This window comes from Solanum tuberosum, unplaced genomic scaffold, assembly GCF_000226075.1.
Source record: "Solanum tuberosum cultivar DM 1-3 516 R44 unplaced genomic scaffold, SolTub_3.0 scf00062, whole genome shotgun sequence".
Classification (NCBI taxonomy): domain Eukaryota; kingdom Viridiplantae; phylum Streptophyta; class Magnoliopsida; order Solanales; family Solanaceae; genus Solanum; species Solanum tuberosum.
This window is the reverse complement of record NW_006238987.1, coordinates 1,223,621-1,247,524: the sequence shown is the minus strand read 5'-3', so window position 1 is coordinate 1,247,524 and position 23,904 is coordinate 1,223,621. Positions and strand designations below refer to the sequence as shown.

The 23,904-nt window shown below is 34.1% G+C and overlaps 3 protein-coding genes across 3 annotated transcripts; 2 read left to right on the top strand and 1 right to left on the bottom strand.

Annotated features, from left to right (window-relative positions):
* Positions 1-509: 509 nt before the first annotated feature.
* On the bottom strand, positions 510-2,194 carry LOC107060151 (uncharacterized). The gene is made up of 5 exons (XM_015307655.1): positions 2,039-2,194; positions 1,876-1,946; positions 1,594-1,711; positions 992-1,053; positions 510-894 (listed from the first exon to the last, which is right to left on the bottom strand). Exons 1-5 carry the CDS (start codon positions 2,130-2,132, stop codon positions 631-633), a joined length of 609 nt encoding a protein of 202 aa, XP_015163141.1. The 5' UTR covers positions 2,133-2,194; the 3' UTR covers positions 510-630.
* Positions 2,195-12,630: 10,436 nt separating this feature from the next.
* Positions 12,631-19,467, top strand: LOC102578746 (WD repeat and HMG-box DNA-binding protein 1). Its single transcript, XM_006345026.2, has 12 exons — positions 12,631-13,053; positions 15,042-16,150; positions 16,466-16,642; positions 16,768-16,881; positions 17,283-17,387; positions 17,602-17,736; positions 17,825-17,880; positions 17,958-18,060; positions 18,135-18,251; positions 18,339-18,465; positions 18,576-18,706; positions 18,792-19,467. The coding sequence occupies exons 1-12, from the start codon at positions 12,777-12,779 to the stop codon at positions 19,281-19,283; spliced, it is 2,943 nt and encodes a 980-aa protein (XP_006345088.1). The 5' UTR covers positions 12,631-12,776; the 3' UTR covers positions 19,284-19,467.
* Positions 19,468-20,129: 662 nt separating this feature from the next.
* LOC102578405 (uncharacterized) lies at positions 20,130-23,897 on the top strand. Its single transcript, XM_006345025.2, has 2 exons — positions 20,130-21,542; positions 23,768-23,897. The coding sequence occupies exon 1, from the start codon at positions 20,242-20,244 to the stop codon at positions 21,538-21,540; it is 1,299 nt and encodes a 432-aa protein (XP_006345087.1). The 5' UTR covers positions 20,130-20,241; the 3' UTR covers positions 21,541-21,542; positions 23,768-23,897.
* Positions 23,898-23,904: the final 7 nt, after the last annotated feature.

The window sequence follows — 23,904 nt, the reverse complement described above, 5'->3', positions numbered from 1 at the left end:
TTAATTAGGGCTCCGGGTTAATCAGTGTAATTTTGGGATTACACAATATTGTGCTTATACAATGTAATGGTAACAGGTAAAAGAGGAAAGCAAATAATAAGAAATAAAATGTCCTCTCCTACTATTTAGAACTGTTGTGTATGTAAAAGATGTGCCAATGACAGTAAGAAGTTTGACATCTACAAAGGTTACCATTGATCATTGCAAGAAACTTTAGGGTCACAAAAAATCATTTCAGACCTTTTACAAGTAAAAATTAAAAAGATTCGTAAAAATGACATAAAATTTAAAAGCTACAAACTAACCATGTGATATTACACTGTTTCATCGGCGCCAAATTGAGCTTTAATCATAAATTACAGTCACTCTGAGATTCTTAGCAGTAGTATTATTTAAAAAATAAATAAAATATAGTATTTCTGTTTTGACCAGTGGTACTGTATGGAATATTAAGGAATCAAAATACTGATTCTTACATAATATTAACAACACATTAGTACATCACACCTAGAGAAAATAAATTATAGTATTAACTAGTACATGCCACTAAGCAAAATTGGGTTAGTGTTTAGTTTCCCTCCTATGAGAAGGCCAAAATTGTTGAACCAAAACCAAAAAATTAACATAATTTTAAGGATTTGATGTATGGAGAGGCTGAAAATTGTTGATTGGGGGTTTGTGATGGGGTTTGCTTCCAGATCCTGGACCTCCAACATAGTCTTTGTTCATCATGGTGAAAAACTCAGTCGAATCGTCCACAAGTTTCTCTGATTCAAGCTTCTGAAATGATCCATTATCATCAAATTGATCATCTGTTGAAACTAACTTAGTGGATGAGTTCTTCGAGTTGAGTCTACTTTCTGGATTAATCATCGAATTTTCCCTCTCATCGCCCTGCATCATGAAATTCAAATTAAGGAAAAAAAATATAGTAACACGGAAATCACTGAAATTAGAGTAGTAAATTTGCGTATAATTGAAAGAGGGGAACCTGATGATGTACGTTCTTTCGTGAGTCACCAAGCGGCCTATTGGATGGACTATTGTAGTTTCCTGCATTTTAAAGGAGAAAATTCCCAAATTGAGAAATGATTTCATTTCTTTTCCTTTCCTTTCCATATTTCCAGTTCGCTAAATGCAAATTAAATAGGCTAGCTGCAGGTGTAAGGTTAATTGAGCAAAACTAAATAATTTAGACACTTGATGAAGCTTGCAGGGAGGGAAAAAAGAACAGAGAAAAAACGTATTTCCATTCACTTAATTTGCTTAAGAAAAAAGAATAGATGGATCAACTACAAAGAATTGCATTCTCTTGCACGTCATGTGAAACTGAAAATTCGTGCAACTTTCTATTTATACATACAAGTATATATAGTACTCTCTTTCTACTAATTTTCTTGAGTTTGTTCACTCAGTTGTTCTTAGGTGGGTGAGGTCTTGCCATGTGATAATCAGCATTAAGAGCGACAAAACTTCCTCTATTGGCCTTCATTGAATGGCTTTTACTAGTTATACCGCTCATTTCTCTCAACTTCCCCTGCCCTTTATGGTACTTTATATTTCCAACAGAATGGATACTTGCACTTGCCGCACCTGATGAATCAGCTTTCTTCACTTCCTTCATATCTTTCTGTATCTCTATCATCATTTTTCTTCCTCCCATTTTTCCATTGCTGAATTCCGCAGCTGCCGGTACACCATCCAAAACTTCCTGAAATTTCAATTTTAACTTTGAAAAATAAGAAATTTGATCACGTAATAAGTGGTTGAACAATTTCATCATCAACATGTGAAGTTCGAGTCACGCTAGATGATAAGTGAAAACACTATTGATCGGTGGGAAAAAAGGGGAAATTATCAAATCAACTTTAGTACCTTCTTCACACTCAGATGACTCCTTAGATCCCTGATGATGTCAATTTCAGCCTCATGGACTATTTGTTTAGCTGCATAAGGAAGAACAACTATTTAAATTTCCATTGAAAAATAAAATTATAAATGTATTGAAGAGTGGAAAAAAGAGAAAGGCAGTAAGTACCTTGATCATCAGTATGAGCAATTGTATCCTTTATGGTAAGAAAAATGAAGAGTAGCATAACAAGCATAAAGGAACTAAAACTTAAAGACACCATTTTTTGACTTCTTTTCTTTTTTGGTATGTCTGCAATAAAGGAGGGGGAGGATGCACATGGAAGGAAACAGGGGAGATTTATAGAAAGCCCAAATTCCAAACCCAAGTCAAAGCTAGGGTTAGAATTATTAACTTTTTCTTGTTTAAAAAATTGGTTAATAGGTACAATTGAGCACCTGGGGAAACACAAAAGACTGAATAGAAAAAAAGACAGAGGAAGATGGTCTATATGCGTTGATGTTAGGGAAAAAGGGCTATGATAGCGTGGAGCTGAAGATACGGTTGTTTTTTTTCCCTGTCTGCCGCGCCATGCATGCAACGAGGAATTCTTTTGTTTTGTTTTCTTGGCCTACCTAAATTTACACCTATGACTAAGCCTTTCATTTTTTCGTGTGATTCATAGGTTGTGAGTTTAAGTTACAGAAGCAACTATTAATATTTGCATTAGAAACGACAGTCTAAATCACACTTCTTAGGGTGCATTAACTATAGTGTCGACTAGTTTTGAAGGCGTTGTGGTAGAAGTAGCAAATGAATGAGAACTTCGAAACTAAGTCAAACTTTAGAGGGGTAGCTAGATTTTCCTTTATGAATCAGAATTAGTTGAGTGTCAAAGCCGATAATGAAAGATTATTTTTTTAAAAGGGCAAGGAATGATTTAGGTTTACACAAAAGTGATTCAAAAGTATTAACAATTTTGACTTTATGAAGAAATGGGAAAAAATCATAATTCTCCTAGCTCCTATGAAAAAGATCAAACCGTTAATTAACAGTTTATTTCATAAATAAAAGCAGCGTCTATCTTGCCTTTTAAAAATATCATGCTCTACAGTCTACTCTATGTACTTTTGTATCGTTATATTTGATTAATTTTTAAGTTCGACTCTATGTTCTTTTCGTCTTAATTCATAAAGCTTTTCATATTTCTTCTTTGCTACTTGGACATTATATTTCGTACTGGAAAATAGTATTATTTAGAGCTAGAACAGTCACATACTATAATTGCTTCTTGGTAAAACAGTGAACCTAACTATAGCTAGGATTGATTAATTAATTAGGAAACCTTTACAAACCTATTGTTAACAGGCACCACCTGGCAGTCCTGGTCAAGAAAATTTCTCCTACCACTTATTGTTGTTATAATATTAATTTTGTTTGGTGAACACACATGATTAATGAATTCTCTCAGATTTCCTTTTGCCAAAAGTAAGTGAAAGGAACAGAGTAATATAATTCACGTAAAACACGTACGTCATCTCAAATTATCTATCGTGATTTTTATAAATGGTTGCCTAACATTATTTGTCATTTTAAGGTTACTAGTAATTGTTCTTGAAAACCACGTACAAACACCTCAATTATGGGGTGATAACGTATAAATAGAGTAAATATATAATGAATAGAGATAGAATAGTCAAACTTTTTTCTAATTACTACTGTCATACTTTCTTTAAGAGTGCGTGAAAGAGAAACACGACGAATAATTTGAGATCACGATATGTAATTATTAGGTAAATGAGGATGGGTGATTATCGAGAGCAAGGAGTCGGTCAGGGGGAAAACCCAAAATGTTGAAGAAGAAGTAGAAGGAGAAGAACATGGGCAAGTGGTAAATTCTTGAATAACTAAACACCTAACCTATGATGCATAACATTATTATATTATACTTAACAGCTCTTTTAACTTTATAGTTAGGTTTTAACAAACAAATTCAGAACACGAGAGCTCGACCTCCCATTTTTTTATTATCTTTATCAGTGGGTGCATGCCCCTTGTTCTTTTGTGTCTTAAACTCTTATTTTACTAGTTTTAAATTGACACATTAAAAAAAAAACAAGTTATTTGAACTGATTTTGGCTTTGAGGTGTAAACATAGAAATTGCAGTCCATATCTAGTTTTCATTTTTCCATTTAAGTTAGATGCACAAGATTAGGACACGTGTCCGTTAGTGTAAAGGATACAAGTGCTCCACTTTTTTGATGGAAAAGACTCTGATATTTCAATAGTATAATAAAGAGGATATGTATATCATTTTTCGATAGTTCGAATATATTTGTGATTTTTCCTTTATAAGTTTGGTGCCGTTCAGCTCTGTGTAAACACAGTGCAGTTCTCTGGAAAATGTAATTACCAAGTTACATTCCAGTCAAAAAGTGTTAACGCACATTCGTTTACCTTGAGGTGTAAACACACAGTATTTGCAAATATCAAGCCATCTTTATTGGTCCACCCTTGGAGATTGTTCCGTGTTGAGGGCGAATAACTGACTAACTGTATGTAAGTCCATGAAAGAGACAAATCAATAGTTAATTACTCCTTTCGTCTTCTATTGTTCAAATATTTCCTAATTTGACAATTTTTTCTTATTATACCTTTAATTTATTAATATTGAGTTAATGTTTTTGAAAAATATAGTGAATAAATATGTTGGAAACTTAACAATTAATAGAGGTAGATGGTAAACTCACTATATTAATTACTGTTTTTAATAAGTATGTCAAGTCAAAATTTGACAAGTTAAAAGGAACGGTAGGAGTTTTATGTACTCATGTGCGTCCACTTTATATTATAAATAAATGTTTATTTTTAAATAAAGATTTACTTTTGTTTGTCTAGTGGTTTGAAAAAATTAAAAGATGATTTATTACTTAAGTCCTAATTTATCTTTATTATTAAAAATAGTCATTTTTCAATGCATTAGATTTATTATATTCAAAGGGTGATATACTGTCAAACTTTTCTATAACGTCTGATTTCTCCGAAATTGATCTTAATAAAATTACCCTTCTATAATCATTTATATATATATATATATAACAACACCTCGACAAACGTTTTCACTATAAAGAGGTTTGATTGTGGTAAATTTATCATTCTATTGATGGTTTTTTAAATGATATGTAAAATCAATATTGGACAAGTAAAAATGGACGGAGGAAGTACTCCCTTTGCCCATCTTTACATATCCTCTATACTATTTTGGAATGTCCAACAATACTTGTCTAGTTATAAAATCAATGAATAATTTACTATTTTGTATCTATTACCCTTGCTACTAAATAATGTTCATTTATCAATCTTTAGATGACTTATATTTAATAAAGGGTGATTTGGTAAATATTAATTCTATCATTTACTGCTTCTTAATTCCTACGCAAGTCAATAATTGACAACTATTATTAGACATAGGTTGATTTGGTGTACTAAAACAATGTTCTCTACTCTGTGATTACTACTCATATTTTGTTTGTTTAAGCTGACAAGTAATCAACTATGTTTTAATTCATTGTGATTGGTGATTAATTTTAATTAGTGGGATCGACAATGAAAATGTGCTAATATGGTCAGACATTACAGCTGAAATTAAAATGTAATTACTAAAATCGAGGATGATGGAGTGTTGAAACTAGCTAGTTGACCGTTGACTAAATGTTTAGAGAAAAAGCTGTAAAGTAATTTTTAACAAAATATTTAAGAAGATTACAAAAGCATCGAGACAGAGTGTGAACTCATGTGAAGGTAACTTTTGCTCTCTGCTCCATCATTCCCCGTTGACACAGTGTAAAACTTATTAATTTCCGTTCATTTTTACTTATCACGTTTTATTTTATAAGAGTTAATTTGATTAATGTTAAGATCTAATACTCCATATCATATCAGATCATATAAAAGGGGAGGGATGAAGTATATTACACTACGAGCAATCTTAAATTATTTAATTTGATTGCACTATACTAGGATGAAGGATGTTGAACAATTAAGGGTTGTTTGGTGTGAAGGATGACATCAAATAATTCTGAGATTAAATTATAGTGACGCTTAATTTGTTGTTTGGTTGGCAAGTTCGGAATAACTTATCTCGAGATTAATAATTACTACCGGGAGATAGGTTATTTCTATCCTTGGATGGTATAGTAAATGACAAAAATATTCCCTAGAATCCTTTTTATACATCACTTTTCACATTTATGAAGAGCATTTTTATAAATAAATAAATTATTTTTAAAATTTATTATTTTGAACACATCAAATTCAATACTCCGTAAAAAGTAATCTTAGCATAACTTACCCCGTTATAACTAATCTCATCAATTCATAACTTGAATTCATAGTCTTGATTAGGGTTCTAGGCTTGTTTTGGGGGGTGAAGTACTTTATTGGTGTTTCAAACACTGGGATTTGGGAAAAGGGAAAAATATGTTTGGGTTTTCAAGAGAGTAGCACATGAAAGGCACTATTAAAGGCAATTGGCATGACCACCGTGGGTGTCGCTGATTCCTCGATCTTCAGACTTAAACTTCATGCCATGACAAACTTTTTGGCAATAACAATTAACCCTTTTGGAAACTTGCATTTTACTTGCTTTGTAGAAAACCTTGGACATGCTTTGTCACAAGTTAGACTTGCACAAATCTTAAATATATATAAAATTCTTTAAAGTTTAGGTCTTTTTGTCTTAAGTTGATGCAAAATTGATTTTCGTAGGTAAGGACCGTCTTAATAAGTTTGGAGGCCTAAAGTCAAACTTCATGGATAGATTTTAATTTTTTTAGTTGACATATATAAATTGAATAATTATAATATATTCAGTGTAATCCTACAAATGAGGTCCGAAAAGATAGGATATATGCGAACATTATGAAGTAAAAATGTAAATTTTAAATTAAAAAAAAGTTAGAATAATAAAACTTGACTCAACAATTTGAAAAGTTTATATAATGACATCGAAATAGTGTTGCGCTGAATTTGATAAGTAGATATAGTGATATTAAAATAGTGGTGATTAGTTTTAGTACTTGAAATTTAAAGAAGATACCAAAAAATAAATTTGATCTTTTTATAAATATACAACAATAGATTTTGCATAATATGAAAGGTTTAACCACTTAGAGAGATTTTATAATATTCAATGAGAGAATAAAAGTTGGGAAAGGGCAATAAAGAAAAAGTAAATATTGTTAGAAAATAATATATTGTGTATGTCCACTACATCAAAAAGTTACTCCATTACTTTACTCCATTATGAAGATAATCATAACCTCCATAACCTCCACCTTTAAAACCATTATTCTTGTAACCTTTCACTCACATAACCTCCCCCATTATATTCATGTTAATGTCATGTTTATGACTAACCTTTTGTATGTCTCTATGTTACACTATAAATAGAGGCATAAGGGTTCATATTGTAAACACTTGAAGACTTGGAATAATAAGAAAAGCTCTCATCTCTTGTCTCCTTATTTCTATTGCTTTCATCTTCTATATTTCTTGTCTTATTTTGCTTTAGTTTTACAACACGTTATCAGCACGAGTTGCTCATTCTCTGTCAAGAATCAATGGGTAGATATTTCTTGATTTTTATGAATTATCCTAGTAATTCTTCGGTTGCAAGGTATACTTCATATCCTATATATTATTTGTACTAACAAAGCTTGTTTTGTGGTTATTTTAAAAATGGTTAGTAAATTATGATAACCTTCATAACAATATTGAGAGGGGACTATTAAAATGTTTTAATTTATTTTAACTTGGGACTTTTATATGGTTCTAGCATGCTGTTCTAATTAATTAGTTTTGTTCATTTTTAAGTTAAATTCAGATTATATTAATGGTATTCAATATTTATTTTTTGGTAATGCATTTTGTTTATTAAGACATTGATTGAGGGTAAGACTGTGAATTCAAGTTTCACCGCACCAAGTGGGTAAGACATCGAGTAAAGTCTCGGCGCACCATGATAATAAGAAGTTGGGTTCAAGTCTCATTGATTTATGACCAAATGCGCCTTTATATGGGTAAGACATTGGGTTAAAGTCCTAATGGACTATAGTGATGATATGATGATGACTAACATAAAGTTGTATACTTTTGACTGAAAGTCATGAAATTTGTCCAATTAATTTGCTCCATTCTCTTATGTGAACGTGGTAGCAGTATGTCTGAAAAATGACAAGTGGTTGAATGTATGAATATGAGTGTGGTAAAATGTTAATGATCATCATTGTTGTAATTAAAAGGAGAACATTAATGGGGTTCTTAAGATGGGTCCTTCAAATGTGAAGGTAATTTTGTCCATTGAAGTGGTATGAAAGGTTATTGGGCACATTGTTCTTAAGATGGTCCTTCAAATGTGAAGGTAATTTTATCCATCAAAGTGGCATGAAAAGATATTGGGCACATTGTTGTTGATTCAACCTAATTTGAAAAGTTTTGTAAATCCTCCATCAAAATAAAGGAATACAAAGTGATAGTACATTTGGTACATTTGACCTCTTAAAGTGATGTTGAGGTGAGTCACATAAATTTGATAAATGCGAAAGCATGACAATGAGTTTCTAATAAAAACTTAAGGAGCTTGTTCAAATGGTTATGGTCCATTTCTTAAAGAAAATGTGACTTGTGTTCTTATGGATGATAACATGTTCATGTATTGTTGGATAAATGTTACATCTCACCTCTACGGGAGGTTTGAGAGATTGAAAAGAAATATTTTGACATAAATGGTCATTTAGTCATATACTTTAAGTACTACACAAAAATTGTGGTATGTTAAACTATTGATAGACAAAAGAAAGAAATAATTCTTTCCTATAAAGGTTGTGGCCATGACCAAAATAAATATTGTTATGTGGCAACACAAATTTGTCATTGGTTGTCAAGAAATAAATCTTGCATGTGATAATTTTTACCAGGACAATAATAATAATTTTCTCATTGAAGGAGATGGTCACCATAAGAATGGCGTTGTGAAATTTGTGGTAGAACACAAAATTAATTGAGAGTTCCGAAAGGGATAATTTGTTACTATCCGGAGGAATGAAATTGTTCATAATATTGGGATTGTAGTAAGTCTCAAAAGAAACTTTTTAAGTTTCAGAAGAATTGAAAAGAAAAAAATATATTATATTGAGACTATAAACTATGGGAAGATTTAATATCTTCAAATTACTACAACCAAAGTGGTTATAAATATTTACGTATAAGATCACCCATTATTTTCCCGTTTTTTGTTGTATACAAATATGGGCATGATGATGGAATCACATGCAAATGTTACTAGAATAAATATCAATTGGCATAATCGGTTGGCTATTCCAATTCAAATGAGATGCAAAATAAATTGAGAATTCATGTGACTATGTTTGAAGAAATAAAAGATTCTTCAAGAATTCTCTTGTGTTGCTTGTTCTCATGATAAAATGATCATTGTATCAGCTAATTAAGGTTGGGATTGTATCCCCTGAAATTATTTGGAACATATAAAAAAGTGAATATGGTCCCGTTCACCTGCCATGTGGACCGCTTACTATTATGATTTAATAGATGCTTCTATAGTATGGTCACATGTGCATTTGTATCAACTTACAAATTGGTTTTTGTAAGGTTGTTTGCTCAAATTGTTAAATTAAGAGCACAATTCCAAACTATAAAATTATGTTGATGATACTGGTTGATTTAGCAGAAATTGTTTGCCTCCAATTATAGCTAGACCATTGATTATGAGAACAAATCTCTCAAATAAAATTTGGTATGAGATGAGTTTATTTAATGTGTATGCATCAAGCCACAAGGTTCTTCCATCACAATTGGTTCAGGGTCAGGAACCAAATAATTTCCATCTAAATATTTGATTTGTGCACATATGATTTATTGATCCACCATGCACAAAGATGGATCCCCAAATGAGGTTGGGGGTAAATGTTAGATTTCCTAACATTAAGGGGAGATATGTTTAGCAACTAAAGTTCAAGAGATAATTTATTTGCAAAATGTTGCAAATAATTTGCTAGATGTATTTGCTGACCCAATATTTTAATTAAGCTACAAATGTTCCAATAAATAATCCTTGAAGGACAGAGTCTATGGTACGCTAAAAGCGTGATAGACCAATTGATTCCAAACGTAAAATTCCTTGAGGAAAGAGATGAGCAAATTATCAAAATGGTCATGATAATGAGGTAAGTGCTTTGAAAAAGCACTATGACATAACACTTTATAAAACATTGGCAAAGGTTCAGGTACCTGAATCGATATCAAAATGACCGTCAACGGTATCTTTGATATGATGCAGCACTCAATGCTATAAATGGTTACGAGGATCTTAAATTCAAATTTGTCATATAATGTGGACATATAAATGATTGGCCAAATAAAATGCACTATTCAAGTATATTTTGTTTCACTTAGAAAAGTGATGTTTTTGAACTTATAGTTCATAGATCAAAATATATGTCAGTGGGGTACAAATGAATCATTGTACGAAAGTATAACCGTAAGATATAAAGAACGATTTGTGCATCGGGGCATAAAGCGTTTTCGCAGAAGTCCTGACATTATTAAATGGAGTTATATTCTCCAGTGGTAGATGCAATGAGACTTGTTTCAATCTGACAATAGATGAAATACTTAAATATGCATAATGAATGATTATTATGTCTAACTAGACGATGAAGGTTATATGAAAATCAATGAAGGATTTAAAAGGTCTTAAAGCAATTCTATTGAGTATCCAATGGTTTTGAGAATGCTTAACATAAAGAAAGAATCTTTTTGATCTCATGAAAATGATTTTAAAATGTCATGTATTAGTGCAATTGGTGCACTTAAAGATTGTTGGTTATGCAAATGCTAGAAGATTATTTGATATACATAATGAAAGTTATGTGAAAATATTGTCATAGTATCATTCAAGTTATGGCAAGAAACTAACAAAGCAAGTGACTCAACCCATAGAAGATGTGTGATTTTCTTTCAGAAGAAAAGACGAGCTTTAATAAAATTAAAATGATCAATCCGAGAGTCAGAAATGATTTGATTATATAGATGAAGAATATTTATTTGATCTGCATAAAGCTTGATCACAAATGGACTAATATTTACATATGGAGACGCAACAATATCTTGGAAATTCAAAGAATCACATTAGTAACCACTTCTCAAATCATGCAGAAATAATATTGATCTATGAATTAAGTCGAGAGTGTATTTGGTTGGAATCATGACCTATCATATTCAGAAAATATGTGATTTTCTTTTGAAAAGGATATTCCAGCCACCATATACGAAAATGATATATAGCTCAATTGAAGGGAGGATACAATCAAAGCAGATCGGACAAAGTATATTTCACTAGAAGTTTTTTTCACACACGATCTTCAATAAAATGGTGAGATAGACGTTCAAAGATCCATTCAAGTGATAATCTTGTAAACTTATTCACTAAAAAATTGCCAACATCAATATTTGAGAAGTTGTGATACAAGATTGGAATGCATTGCTTCCAAGATATCAAGTAATGTTTTTATCAGGGGGAGGAAAATACGCGTTGTACTCTTTTTCTTAACCATGGTTTAATTCCAATTGGTTTTTCCTAGTAAGGTTTTTAACGAGGCAACATTCAAAGCGTATTAAAAGATATGTGTACTCTTTTTCCTCCACTAGGATTTTTTCCCACGGAATTTTTTCCTAGTAAGGTTTTAACGAGACATATTATCTATGGATATCCAATGGGGAGTGTTATAAAATAATATATTGTGGATGTCTACGACATCAAAAAGTTACTCCATTACTTTTCTCCATTATGAAGATAACCATAACCCCCACCTTTATAACCATTATTCTTGTAACCTTTCACTTCCATAACCTCTCCCATTATATTCATTTTAATGTCATGTTTATGACTAACCTTTTGTATGCCTCTATGTTACACTATAAATAGAGGCATAAGAGTTCATATTGTTGACACTTGAATACTTGGAATAATAAGAAAAACTCACATCTCTTGTCTCCCTATTTCTATTGCTTTCATCTTCTACATTTCTTGTCTTATTTTGCTTTAGTTTTACAACAAATATAGAATAATAATGTTGGTTCATGATAATCCTCAGAATATAAATGAGACAACAAAATAAATAGCCAAATAAGAATGGATGCTACAATTAATAAAACACTATTCTATTTTGCAATTATTAGAACGATCCTTATATTAAATGAGGTAAAAATTATTATATTTTTATCCAAAAATTTCTTTTCAAATTTATCAAAGACACACACATATCTTTGGGAGAAAGGTGGAACCCCAAAAAAATTGAAGCTCCAAGCGATTGCTTTAGTGGCCTTAAGGTCGAAATGGCCCGTCATACGTGCTTGAAGTTCAAGCAAAATTTCAGCTGTGTATATTTAACTTTCAGCTATGATGTGTTAAAATAGGCTTTACGTATCTGAAGTTGTTTCGAAATGAATAGACTTGCCGTATGACTTAATGGTAGTCGAAGTCGTATATATGTAATAATGTATGCATCGGCCCAGAAAATAACTGACCCGGCAATTTATATAGAGCCCAATCTAGGTTGGCTGTAGATCCAATAACAGCTAAACCGATATATTGGCTTGTGAATGGGCTTGACCTAGTAAGTAGTAACTTCTTGTCGGGTCAGTATCAGGTCCAGTAAAATGGCGCAAAAAGCAAATAGATTTCCAATTTTGTTCTCCTTTCCCGCTCTCTCTAACGCAATTCACAATTCCATTTCCCGCCAGATCCAAAACGTTTTTTACATTTATCCAAAACCCTAACATTCGAAACCAGTAGTAAAGTAAAATCTAAATCAGAGGAAGGAAGAGAGCAACAATCTTTAATCGACAATGAAGATCAGATCCATTAAGCTTAGAGAAGCTCACAAGAACAGCAATGGCGTCGGGTCATTCTGCTCGGTTTTATGGGATCAGCAGGGAGAACACATCGTCACTGCGTCTTCTTCTGATTCTTCAATTTGCATTCACGATGCTATTTTGCCAGCTAATCCCCCTAAAGTTGTTCGACAGCACAGAGATGGCGTCACCGCTTTGGCTCTCAGCCCTAATTACACCTGTCTGGCTTCTGGATCTGTTGACCATTCCGTCAAACTCTACAAATTTCCTGGTATTTTCTCTCATCTCAAGTAGTTTACGTCCACTATTGAAATGGAAAGTAGAGTGATTTCATTTTAGGAACAAGGAGTTCGTTTTATTTCATTTAGTTTTTGCTTGTTTTGTTCCTGATGGAGGCAAAATGAATAGTTAATCTTTAAGTTGACTAATTAAAGCATTGTAGCACATTAGCCACGGACCAAAAAAGGAAATCTATCTGACTTAGGGCTAATTTAATACGAGTTATACGGGATAACTAACCGAGATGAATTTTAGACCGAGTTTTATCCATATTTGGTTGGGATAAAATCACGGGATGACTTGTCCCAATATTAGTTATCCCATGATTGTAGTATTATTTTTATCCCCAATGTGGACAACAATCCCAGGATAACTTGTTCCCTAACCAAATGAGCCATTAGAGTTAACAAATTGAGTGGCATGCATAATATTTCTGAAATTTTTTGTAACTTGTTATGTTTTTCATATCATATCTATACCTGAATTTTGTGTTGTTTTTTCATGCTTCTATTTCCAAAACAAGAATGTTCAGGACAAATGATCAATTATAGTAATAATTTAAGGTGCTTTGGTTGAAAACTTTTCAAAATATTGATTTACATTCACTGATATATAGTACTAGTAATTCTCCTAAAATCATTCTGGCAGTATTATTGTCCCATATTCATCCTTACTAAACACTGCCAATCTTTCTGCAAATAAGTTGGTTCCTTCATACAACTGTTGTGTGACCACTGGTTCAGGAAACCACTAACCATGCAATAGTGTATGTGACAATTACTTGTGTTCCTGAAGTATGATTATAATATAGTTAAGACACCCTTTCATGAGCTACATGTGAGTTCAGACTTGGAATCACATTATTTGTTAGTGGTCAACATCAGGTTGGACAACAGGGTTAGACGGTTAGTTTGAGGAGCTGATTTGCTTGCTCTGTTGTTTTATTTTCCAACATTTGCAGCTGCCAAGTATGATGAAGAATTTTAACATAGTATGATATGAAGAGAAGTTAAGGCTGCATTTGGTCTTAATTCATTAGGCACATACAAAGATTGTCCTTTTAAACTTTTTTCCCTGACTACAATTTTAAAGGCTGAATACGCATGTCAAACTCTGCTAACTCCTGAATAAATGTAGAATTTTAACATAGTATGATATGAAGAGAATTTAAAGGAGCATTTGGTCTTAATTCACAAGGCACGTACAAGATTGTCCTTTTAAACTTTTTTTTCTTGACTGCAAATTTAAGGGCTGAATATTTGAATAAACTCTGCTTACTCCCGAATTAAGTTCTGTGAGAGCTCCTAGCAACCTTACTTCTTCTGCTTGAAGTAGAAAGGTTGTCCACATATCCTGCCCCACACTGCCCCTTCATAAAAGAAGACTGATGAAGAGAAATAAAGGAAAATAGTAGAAATATAGCTCAACTTTTTAATATCTTCCTGATCATCTTGATCTCATTTTGCTTTCTGAAGTCTTTTCCTTGATTTGGTTCTCTTCTGCCTCTGTGTATCTAATGGCTCAAGACATCATTGCTAGTTATTTATAAGAACTGATCTGGAGATATAGTTCTTTCAATGCCTTATCAATTATTATCACCATGTTATTTTATATCGTAATCTCTGAAATGGCATGGAGTTTAAGATGTTGATTTGACTTATTTATCATATTAGTGTTAGTGGAAGAAAAACAAAAAAGTAATGGTTGAAAACTTTGATTGGGAACACATCACATCAAGGTTTAAATTTAAATGAATTTTCATTCTTGGAATTTGTGAAATTAGAATATAAATGAATTAATGAAATGATATCAAACAGTTCAAAATGTCTCGAAACAGGAAGACTCATATAGATTGAAATGGAGGCATATACATGAATAGTTGTGACAAATTTGGTATATTTGTTTTTCTAGTCCAGCTGCTCATCGATTTGCTGATTTTGATTGTCATTTGATTTGTTTGTTGTCTTGATCTTGCATCAGCTGGGGAGTTCGATACTAACATTACTAGATTTACATTGCCAATACGGGCGCTTGCTTTCAATAAGTCCGGAACTATGCTGGCAGCTGCTGGTGATGATGAAGGCATCAAACTTATAAATACCATTGATGGCTCGATCGCAAGAGTTCTTAAAGGACATAGAGGATCCATCACTGGCATAGCTTTTGATCCCAAAAGTGAATACCTGGCTTCAGTTGATTCAATAGGGACTGTTATGCTCTGGGAACTCCAGTCTGGGAACACAATTCATGTCTTAAAAGGAATAGCTCCTGTCATTGGTTCTGATTTTTCTTCTACGAATATAGTTAGCTGGAGTCCTGATGGGGATCTATTAGCTGTTCCTGGCTTGAAAAATGATGTGGTGATGTACGACAGAGACACTGCAGAAAAACTGTTTTCTCTTAGAGGTGATCATGTACAACCCATTTGCTTTTTGTCTTGGTCACCAAATGGAAAGTACATGGCTACTTCTGGACTAGATAGACAGGTTTTGATATGGGATGTTGATAAGAAACAAGATATTGATCGGCAGAAATTTGATAACAGGATAACTTGTATGGTGTGGAAACCAACTGGCAATGCATTGGCAGTAATTGACATCATGGGAAAGTATGGGGTTTGGGAATCAGCTGTACCTTCTTCAATGAGATCTCCCACAGAAGATATTCCTGGTTTAAGTTCTAAAAGTGGTCATGGTCTTCTTTTCTATGATGAAGAGGAAGAAAACCCCAGTGTATCTGGTAGTTTAAGTGATCTCGGAGAAGATAGTCAAGGTGAATCTGAACCATTCAGCAGAAAAAGATTACGCAAACAGCATAGTTATACTGATGATTGGGAAGAGGACACAAATGAAGAGTTGGAGTTACTTCCAAAAGTTGAACCTCGTAAGAAGGCTCCTCATGGTCACAGGGATGGTTCAGATAATAAAAGAAATAAGTTCAAGGATGTGCCAATTTCTACAGGGGCAAAAATGCAAGAAGCTATTCAGCCAGGCGCGACTCCGCAGCTGCCTGGCAAAAGGCGTTTTCTATGTTACAGCATGCTTGGCAGTATAACCACGATGGAGCATGAAGGATACTCTCACATAGAGGTATTGTGCCTTGTTTTGTTTTGTGTGTGTCTATCTGTATTTCTATCCTACAACTCTACCCTCATTAGTTATTTTTGTTCTTATTATACAAAATTGAACTTTGTGCTTGTTTCCACTGCCATCTTCAATCGCAAGTGATTGTCTTTTAACTGTTTCATGGCTAGAATCTGTGATCATCAATTTGTCAACAAAACTAACTAGGGGAAAACAGCTAGTAATATTTGGTGCATTCAATGTTGAGAGGACAATTTATCCAATGTTTTATAGTTCTATATATGAATTAGTTATTCAGCTAACATGACAACTTCAATGCAGATTGATTTTCATGACACAAGCAGTGGTCCCCGAGTCCCTGCAATGACTGATTATTTTGGGTTCACAATGGCTTCATTAAATGAAAATGGAAGTGTATTTGCAAATCCATGCAAGGGTGAAAAGAATATGAGTACACTCATGTATCGACCTTTTGGTACCTGGGCAAATAACAGCGAGGTTAGTGATTTACTATCATTCCATGTGTATATCAGGAGTATGTGTATGCCAAAATGTTTTGGGAATCTAGTGTTATGAAACTTATTACTTCAGTGACTAACTCTGATTTCCTTATGCAACATCAGTGGTCAATGCGATTTGAAGAGGAAGAAGTAAGAGCAGTTGCACTAGGAACTGGCTGGGTAGCTGCCATTACTAGTTGCAATTTTCTTCGCATCTTCACAGAGGGTGGCCTGCAGGTATATATATTCAGATATTGTTTCCTTAAGTTTTTTAAGTTGCTTCCATTTGTGTCAATAATAATCTCCCTTTGCTTCAGATTAACTGTTTTGTTTGATTTCATGCAGTTTTAAGAAAGTAACATTTGTTTGTAATAGAGTTAATGGAGGTGCAGCTTGAATTTGTATTACTTCTTGACAGTTGTTTCCAGATTGTATAATGGATTGGTTTTTGATTTATCAATACTTTTTGATTATTTATATAAGTTGTGAAAATGGCCATTGTTTTAGCATCACCTGAAATAGACTTAAGACACTCATCTTGAAATAGATGGAGTATATCAAATGTCATAACAAATCTTTTGATTATTCTGGAAATGATAACTGAGAGTTCTTTTTCTTTGTTTGGATTGAAATACAAGAGGCATATTCTTTCCCTTGATGGACCAGTGGTTACTGCAGCAGGCTTTAAGGATGAACTTGCTGTTGTCACACATGCATCTTCCCCTCTTCCCTCAAACGAACAGGTATAGTTCATTATCATGTCATGTTGTTAATATATTTTGTTTCACGTTATGTCAACAAGGCTATATAGTGGCTGTTTCTCTTCACTTTCACTGAACTTGGATTTTCTCGTCGAACGTAATATATGCAAGTATTATTTGGACTGATCTATTGATGACGATTGGAGAAGAGGTGGGCTGGTTTATTGATAATAGAGCTATTTGAAATCCCATACAGATTCTTGAATTTAGAGTCTTCAATATTCGTACTGGAACACTACCTCGCAGAGGAAGACTTCCATTGACTCCTGGTTCCTGTTTGTCATGGTTTGGTTTTAGTGAAGAAGGACATCTCAGTTCTTTTGACTCAACGGTGAGAAAAACATTGAGCATTAATTCTGAGACCATTGTTTTTTCTTAAGATTGCTTAATCAAAGTCGGTTGCTTAACTGCAAATGTAGGGTGTGCTAAGGGTCTTTACTAATCAATATGGTGGCAGTTGGCTTCCACTTTTCAGGTATAATAACCTCCCTGTTTGTCCACTAACTGCATTGATGTTACAGATCTTGTTCATTTACAATTTAGAAATTTTAGTGCCAGCAAATTGAAGAAGTCAGAAGAAAACTATTGGGTTGTTGGGTTAAACTCAAGCAAGTTGTTCTGTGTCATTTGCAAATCTCCTGACTCCTTTCCAGAGGTATAATGCTTTGTTGCTGTGTTTTCTTCCATATATATGACAACACCTTTCTAATCCTCTGGCTGTATTTTCAGGCCACTCCTAAACCTATTCTCTCACTGTTGGATCTTTCATTCCCTCTTGCATCATCTGACCTTGGATCAGAAATCCTGGAGAATGAATTTATAATGAATAACATGCATCTCCACCGGGTATGTGTATCTTAAGATTTTCTTGCAGCTTCCAGAAAAATCAGTGAAAATTCATGTTGATATGCCATTTGCTGGATTTACATTCAGATTCAGAGCACAATTGAAGAAATGGAAGCTACTGGTGAGGACGCCAGTTTGCTTGATGACGAGGCTTTTAATACTGAAGCTGCTCTTGATCGATGCATCCTGAGGCTCATCGCGTCCTGCTGCAATGGTCAGTTTTCTGCAAAGTTGGATGCAGCAAGTTTAGAGTACTTCAGTTTCCTACTTTTCCATTCTGTTTTATTAAATTCTGATATCGGTTTCTCTCCCCTCTCTAATCAGGAGATAAGCTAGTGAGAGCTACAGAACTCGTAAAACTTCTGGCTTTGGAAAAATCAGTCAAAGGTGCTATAAAGCTTGTTACAGCACTGAAACTGCCAAATTTGGCAGAGCGCTTTAATGCCATATTGGAGGTAGGGACTGTGACCTCCATGGAAGCATATGACTGTCATTTTGTTACTTCACATTTGTTATTCATGTTACATTGTATTTCTACAGGAAAGAATGAATAAAGAAACAACTGGTGGCAAAATTTCTGCATCTACTGAGTTGAAAGGTGATAACTCCTTTAATGCCCATGCTGCATTAACCAAGTCCCATATTAGGGCTGAAAGCAGCCAAAGATTGGAATCACAGGATTCTCCATCCCTAAATTCCTTAGCTCCTTCTCATATGAAAAAACGACCTCTAGAGGAACCAATCAAGGATGTAAACGTAGAGTCAGAAAATGCTAAAGCCAGAAAATTGGAAATGGCAAGGGAATTCAAAAATGCATTTGATATGAAGAATGTTAAGAAAGTGAAGGATGAAAAGGACAAGGTGGATGAAGTGAAAAATGCAAATGAAGTGGAAGATGCACAAGATAAGAATGGAGAAGCCAACAAGGTGACAGCACAACGCCCCTCTAATCCATTTGCAAAGTCATCGAACAACAAACCAAATACATCCTTGTTTGATTCCTTAAAGAAAAAGGTGAAAGCGGACAGATGATGCCTTTGTGACTGAAATGACTGGGCAAACTTGCTTGTTATAGAGGTTTTTGGTTGTATAATATTTAGGGTTGTGGTAGTTCTTGTATCTATTTAAGCAAACACGATGTGGAAACAATTGACAAGACTCGAAATTTGAATCTGATAATCCTTACTATTTTACAAATAAGGATACTACACCGTTAGGTTGCTACCATCCTGTTAGTAGTAATTGTCCAGTGTTACAACATCCCATTGCCCCGTTATTATGGTCAACAATTCACTTTGTTTTATTATTTGTGTGAGAAAGTTAGATGAATTTATACCTTAAAAAGATCAAATGGTGTGGATGACTATTTCTGAGAGATTATGTGATATTATGTCCTTTGTAGTTCTCATTAATTAAAAAATGGGGCCCTTAAAAATATGGAGGCTTCAAGTCATTTTATCATTGAGCTGACACTAGTGGGGTAATTTATAGTAAAGAGATTGTTTTTTAAAAGGGCATTTTTTATGATTTGAATAGTGCAATTCTCACATTGTTAATATACATATTTAAAAAAAAATTATGATGAAATAACTATAGTAATTGCTTACATGATTAAATGCAAATATCAATTGGTAATAACTTTGATCTACATTTTAAAACAATTTTTTGAATAGTTTATGAATATATAAATTATAATTTTAAAATATCAAATTAATCTAATTTTATTTATTTTCCAAAATAGTTAAAATATTAAATGTCACTAGTATTATTTGTAATTTTTCCCATACCATTTACTATGATTTAACCAAACACTCCAATTTTCAAACAGACCGGTATTTTGATGTTTTAATAGAGTAATTTCACACGCCAAGAAAATGAACTGCTTACTCAATACACGCACACCTAACAAGAAAACCATCATACAAGGAAACCAAAAGCCACAAAACGCACTTCTTCACACACAAAAAAACGTATTTTCTCCGCTTCACCAATGGCTCAGGTCTCCATTTCGCTGCTTAATTTCCTCAACGACGGCGAAGATGACGTTATCGAACATGAAAACGACGTCGTAGAGGACCTCGACTCTTCTCCTTACTGGCCTCTCAGTTTCGGTGACTTCGATGTTTACGATCCCCCAGATCTCTCCGATTTCGCTTCCCGTCCCCAAATCTCTTCGTATTCTCGTCGGAGGACTGGTTTGGCCTTAAGCGACGATGTTTCAGAAACTGATTCGGTTGTCACCGTCATGGACCGCGAGAACCAAGTAAACTTTGTTATGGATATGTTTCAGCAACGGGTCGAGCAATCTCAATCTTTGATCCGTGTGGTTTCGAACCCTGATTTGCTGCATGCGGACCCGGAATTGGAGGCCGATTTCGGTTTGATTGGAGGAAATGAGTTTATGGGAATGAGTAGCTTAGACGTTGATTTTGGGCTAGGGTTAGGTTTTCGTGGGGTTACTGATAATTCTGGATTCCATATTGAAGATTGTGATGGTCCTGAACAGTTTGTCAGTGGATTGAGGGTTGTGGATAATGAATCTGACTGGGACCCTGATGACAACTGCGTTTCAGGCAGATTGTTCAATCTGGATGAAGTTGATGGCGATGACGAAGATGAGAATATTCGTGACAATGAGAGTGATGACCCGAGTCTTCGGCTGTGTTGGGGTTCCTTCCAATTGGAGGATCATAGGGATGTGAATGAGGACTTTGAGTGGGAAGAAATTGATGGAAGAGTTGATGAGAGAGAGATTCTAAGCATGTTCTTAGATGTTGAGGAGATATCTGAATCTCCTGCTCCAGAGGATAGAGCAAGAGAGTTGGAAAATTTGGAGTGGGAGTTTCTGTTGAATGTTCAGAATTTTGAGCCAGACCCAGAAATTACAAATGAAGAATTCAATTTCGGTCGTCATATGGATCAAGACGATTACAATTACACTACTGAGTATGAGCTATTGTTTGGACAGTTTGCAGAGGGCGATAATGGTTTTGTTGGAAGACCACCAGCTTCCAAGACTGTTGTTAGAGACCTTCCAACTGTGGCTGTGAGTAAAGATGATTTAGAAAAGAACAATGCTACTTGTGCTATCTGCAAGGATGAGTTGAATTTGGGAGAAAAGGCTAGACAGTTACCATGTGCTCATAGGTATCATGGTGACTGTATTCAGCCTTGGCTTGGGATTAGGAATACCTGTCCAGTTTGTCGATACGAGTTGCCCACTGATGATCCTGGCTATGAGAGGAGGAGAAGGGTCCAGACTACTCACACACTTGATCAAATTGATTGAAGGTATATTTTTTTGCATTTATGTAGATGGCTTGACAACAATCAAGCCCTGGAGCACTGGGTCTGCTCTTTGTTGATATGCTGTTGAAGTACTTTTTGGTTTCCTTGAATTAAGATTGTTAATATACTAGATGATTTTGATGTCAGAACTATGTGGATGTCTTATTGCCTTGACCACATGTTTAAAACTCTTATATATGATGCAAGTTCAGAGAAAGAAGGAATTGTTATTAAGTTGATTTTTCATTGTAAGATTAATTTTACACCCTATAGATTGTATAAAGCTCATAGATATTAACTTTACATATGAAGCAAGTTCAGAGAAAGAAGGAATTGTCTAGTTAATTTGATTTTTCGTTGTAAGATTAGCATTACACCTTATAAGTTGTATAACGCTCATAGATATTAAGACTCGTTGATATTCATCAATCAGTCTCTGTAGATCTTATGTTTGAACCATGTAAAAGTACTTTCCAGTTTGGAGGGAAAAGAATGTTCCTTTTTTTGGCCAAATACCTAGATAGGCCCTCAAACTTGCACGATTTGCCTGTTAGACGATCCAACTTAACTAGAGACCAGATTGACACCCCTTTTTGACAAAAGTGTGTCAGATGAGCACCTCACACCTCACGTTGACATAGAAAGTAACGTTTATACGTACATTTGAGCGCGTGAAAAGCTTTATGTATGATTTCTCTTCTAAAAAATCCCCCATTCCTCTAAAATTGCTGGTGACAAAATGAAAATAAAGAAAACACTAAGAAGCAAAAGGCTAGCACCATCAGATGCGTCCCGGTGAGACTCTTTTTCGGTGATGGTGAAGGTGATAGTTCACTGTCTGGAAACAAAGGGGAAAAGAGATAAGATGCAAAGGGTGGGTATTTTTTTCCGCCTGGGGAATTTTCAGCCAGATCAGTTTGGGTAACAGCCTTCACATACAAATTCGCTATCCAAATGACCCTAAATGGATTGAATTCAATACTTTCTATTTAAAACTTTTTTTTTTATAAAATATTACTGAAATTTTTTATTGTTACAACTTGAAAGTATTATTATACTGACATAACTTGAAAATACTAGCCTTATATATGACATTTATAAAATTTTCACTTTCACATGCAACCAAAATGAGGAATAAAAATTAGCACCTAATAATAACATCTCCTAAACCATAGCTTAATGAAGATCACCCAATCACAAAATAATAAATTGCATTAAGATGGCTACAACTCGACCTTCTTAGATCAAAACATACAAATAAATTGGTTGGTCCTATTAACAAACAGGATCCTAATAACCATAAAAGGACAAATATACCCCCGAACTATCGTAAATGGTATGCAAATATCTTCCGTCATACTTTTTGGACATTGATGCCCCTGTCGTCCAAAAACTAGAGCATATATACCCTTTATACTAACGGACATACACGTGTCATAATCTTATCCACTGATCCGACATTTATCATCAGCAAGTAATTTTAACGCGTCTGTTTTTGCTGACCCATGTGTTTAAGAGACATTTTTGTTGATTTGAAGTATCTATTTGGTCACTTGTTAAGTTGGATTGTTTAACTGGTAAATTGTCCCAAGTTTGAGGGGCTATCTAGGGTATTGGCCTTGTTCTCTCCTTCTACAGATGTTTAAGATGAGATATTCTTGCTTGTTTTGATGATGGATTCTCAGTAGTTGGAAATTGAGGACCAAGGAGTAATTGGCGGTGAGAATCCCTGCTTAAAATTGAGCATAAGTTAAATAGCAATCACTTTGGAAGATGATAAAATCGGATACTTGTTAGGGAATTCGGATTTTCCAAATATTTGAGAAGTCTAGCACTTTTTATCATACATTTCTATGCAGAAACAAATCTTTAATAGCAGCTAAGTGTGCTAGACCTGAGAGCATGTATGAGCAAGCTTGTGAATATGTCATGATAGTTTCTGATTCGAGCATGTCAATTAATGAGGCTGTGGATGGATGGCTAAATAAGAACAAGTCTTGCACTAGTTCAATTTATGCATGTATTTTTGCTGTGTTTCTATTTAAGCCGTGTTTGTATTTTGTACTATCAAGATATCACGCCAATTTCATTGATACAGTTCCATGTACTATGCTTTTACGACCACATTACTATTTGCTGCAAATCAATGATTTTTTGAATGTGATCTAATGATTGTATGTCCTCATTGGTGCATGGAATTAACAATTTAACTCATATTCCCTTTTCAGGACATTGTAGGTTTTGTTCATCATGTATAGTTTCAGTTGCTTCACAACTTGGCAGGGCAAAAACAGAGTTCTTGCTGGGACTGGGACTGCTTGCAAATAGCGCGCACCCTCCCCCCCCCCCCCCCAAACCCCCCCCG

Excerpts from the sequence above, each read along its gene's own strand:
- LOC107060151 (XM_015307655.1), bottom strand. The coding sequence starts at position 2,132 with ATGGTGTCTTTAAGTTTTAGTTCCTTTATGCTTGTTATGCTACTCTTC. Across the intron at positions 1,947-2,038 it reads TGCTCATACTGATGATCAAG|CTAAACAAATAGTCCATGAG; the intron begins GTACTTACTGCC and ends TTCCTTATGCAG. Across the intron at positions 895-991 it reads GAAAGAACGTACATCATCAG|GGCGATGAGAGGGAAAATTC; the intron begins GTTCCCCTCTTT and ends TTCATGATGCAG.
- LOC102578746 (XM_006345026.2), top strand. The coding sequence starts at position 12,777 with ATGAAGATCAGATCCATTAAGCTTAGAGAAGCTCACAAGAACAGCAAT. Across the intron at positions 18,466-18,575 it reads CATCGCGTCCTGCTGCAATG|GAGATAAGCTAGTGAGAGCT; the intron begins GTCAGTTTTCTG and ends CTCTCTAATCAG. Across the intron at positions 18,707-18,791 it reads GCTTTAATGCCATATTGGAG|GAAAGAATGAATAAAGAAAC; the intron begins GTAGGGACTGTG and ends GTATTTCTACAG.
- LOC102578405 (XM_006345025.2), top strand. The coding sequence starts at position 20,242 with ATGGCTCAGGTCTCCATTTCGCTGCTTAATTTCCTCAACGACGGCGAA.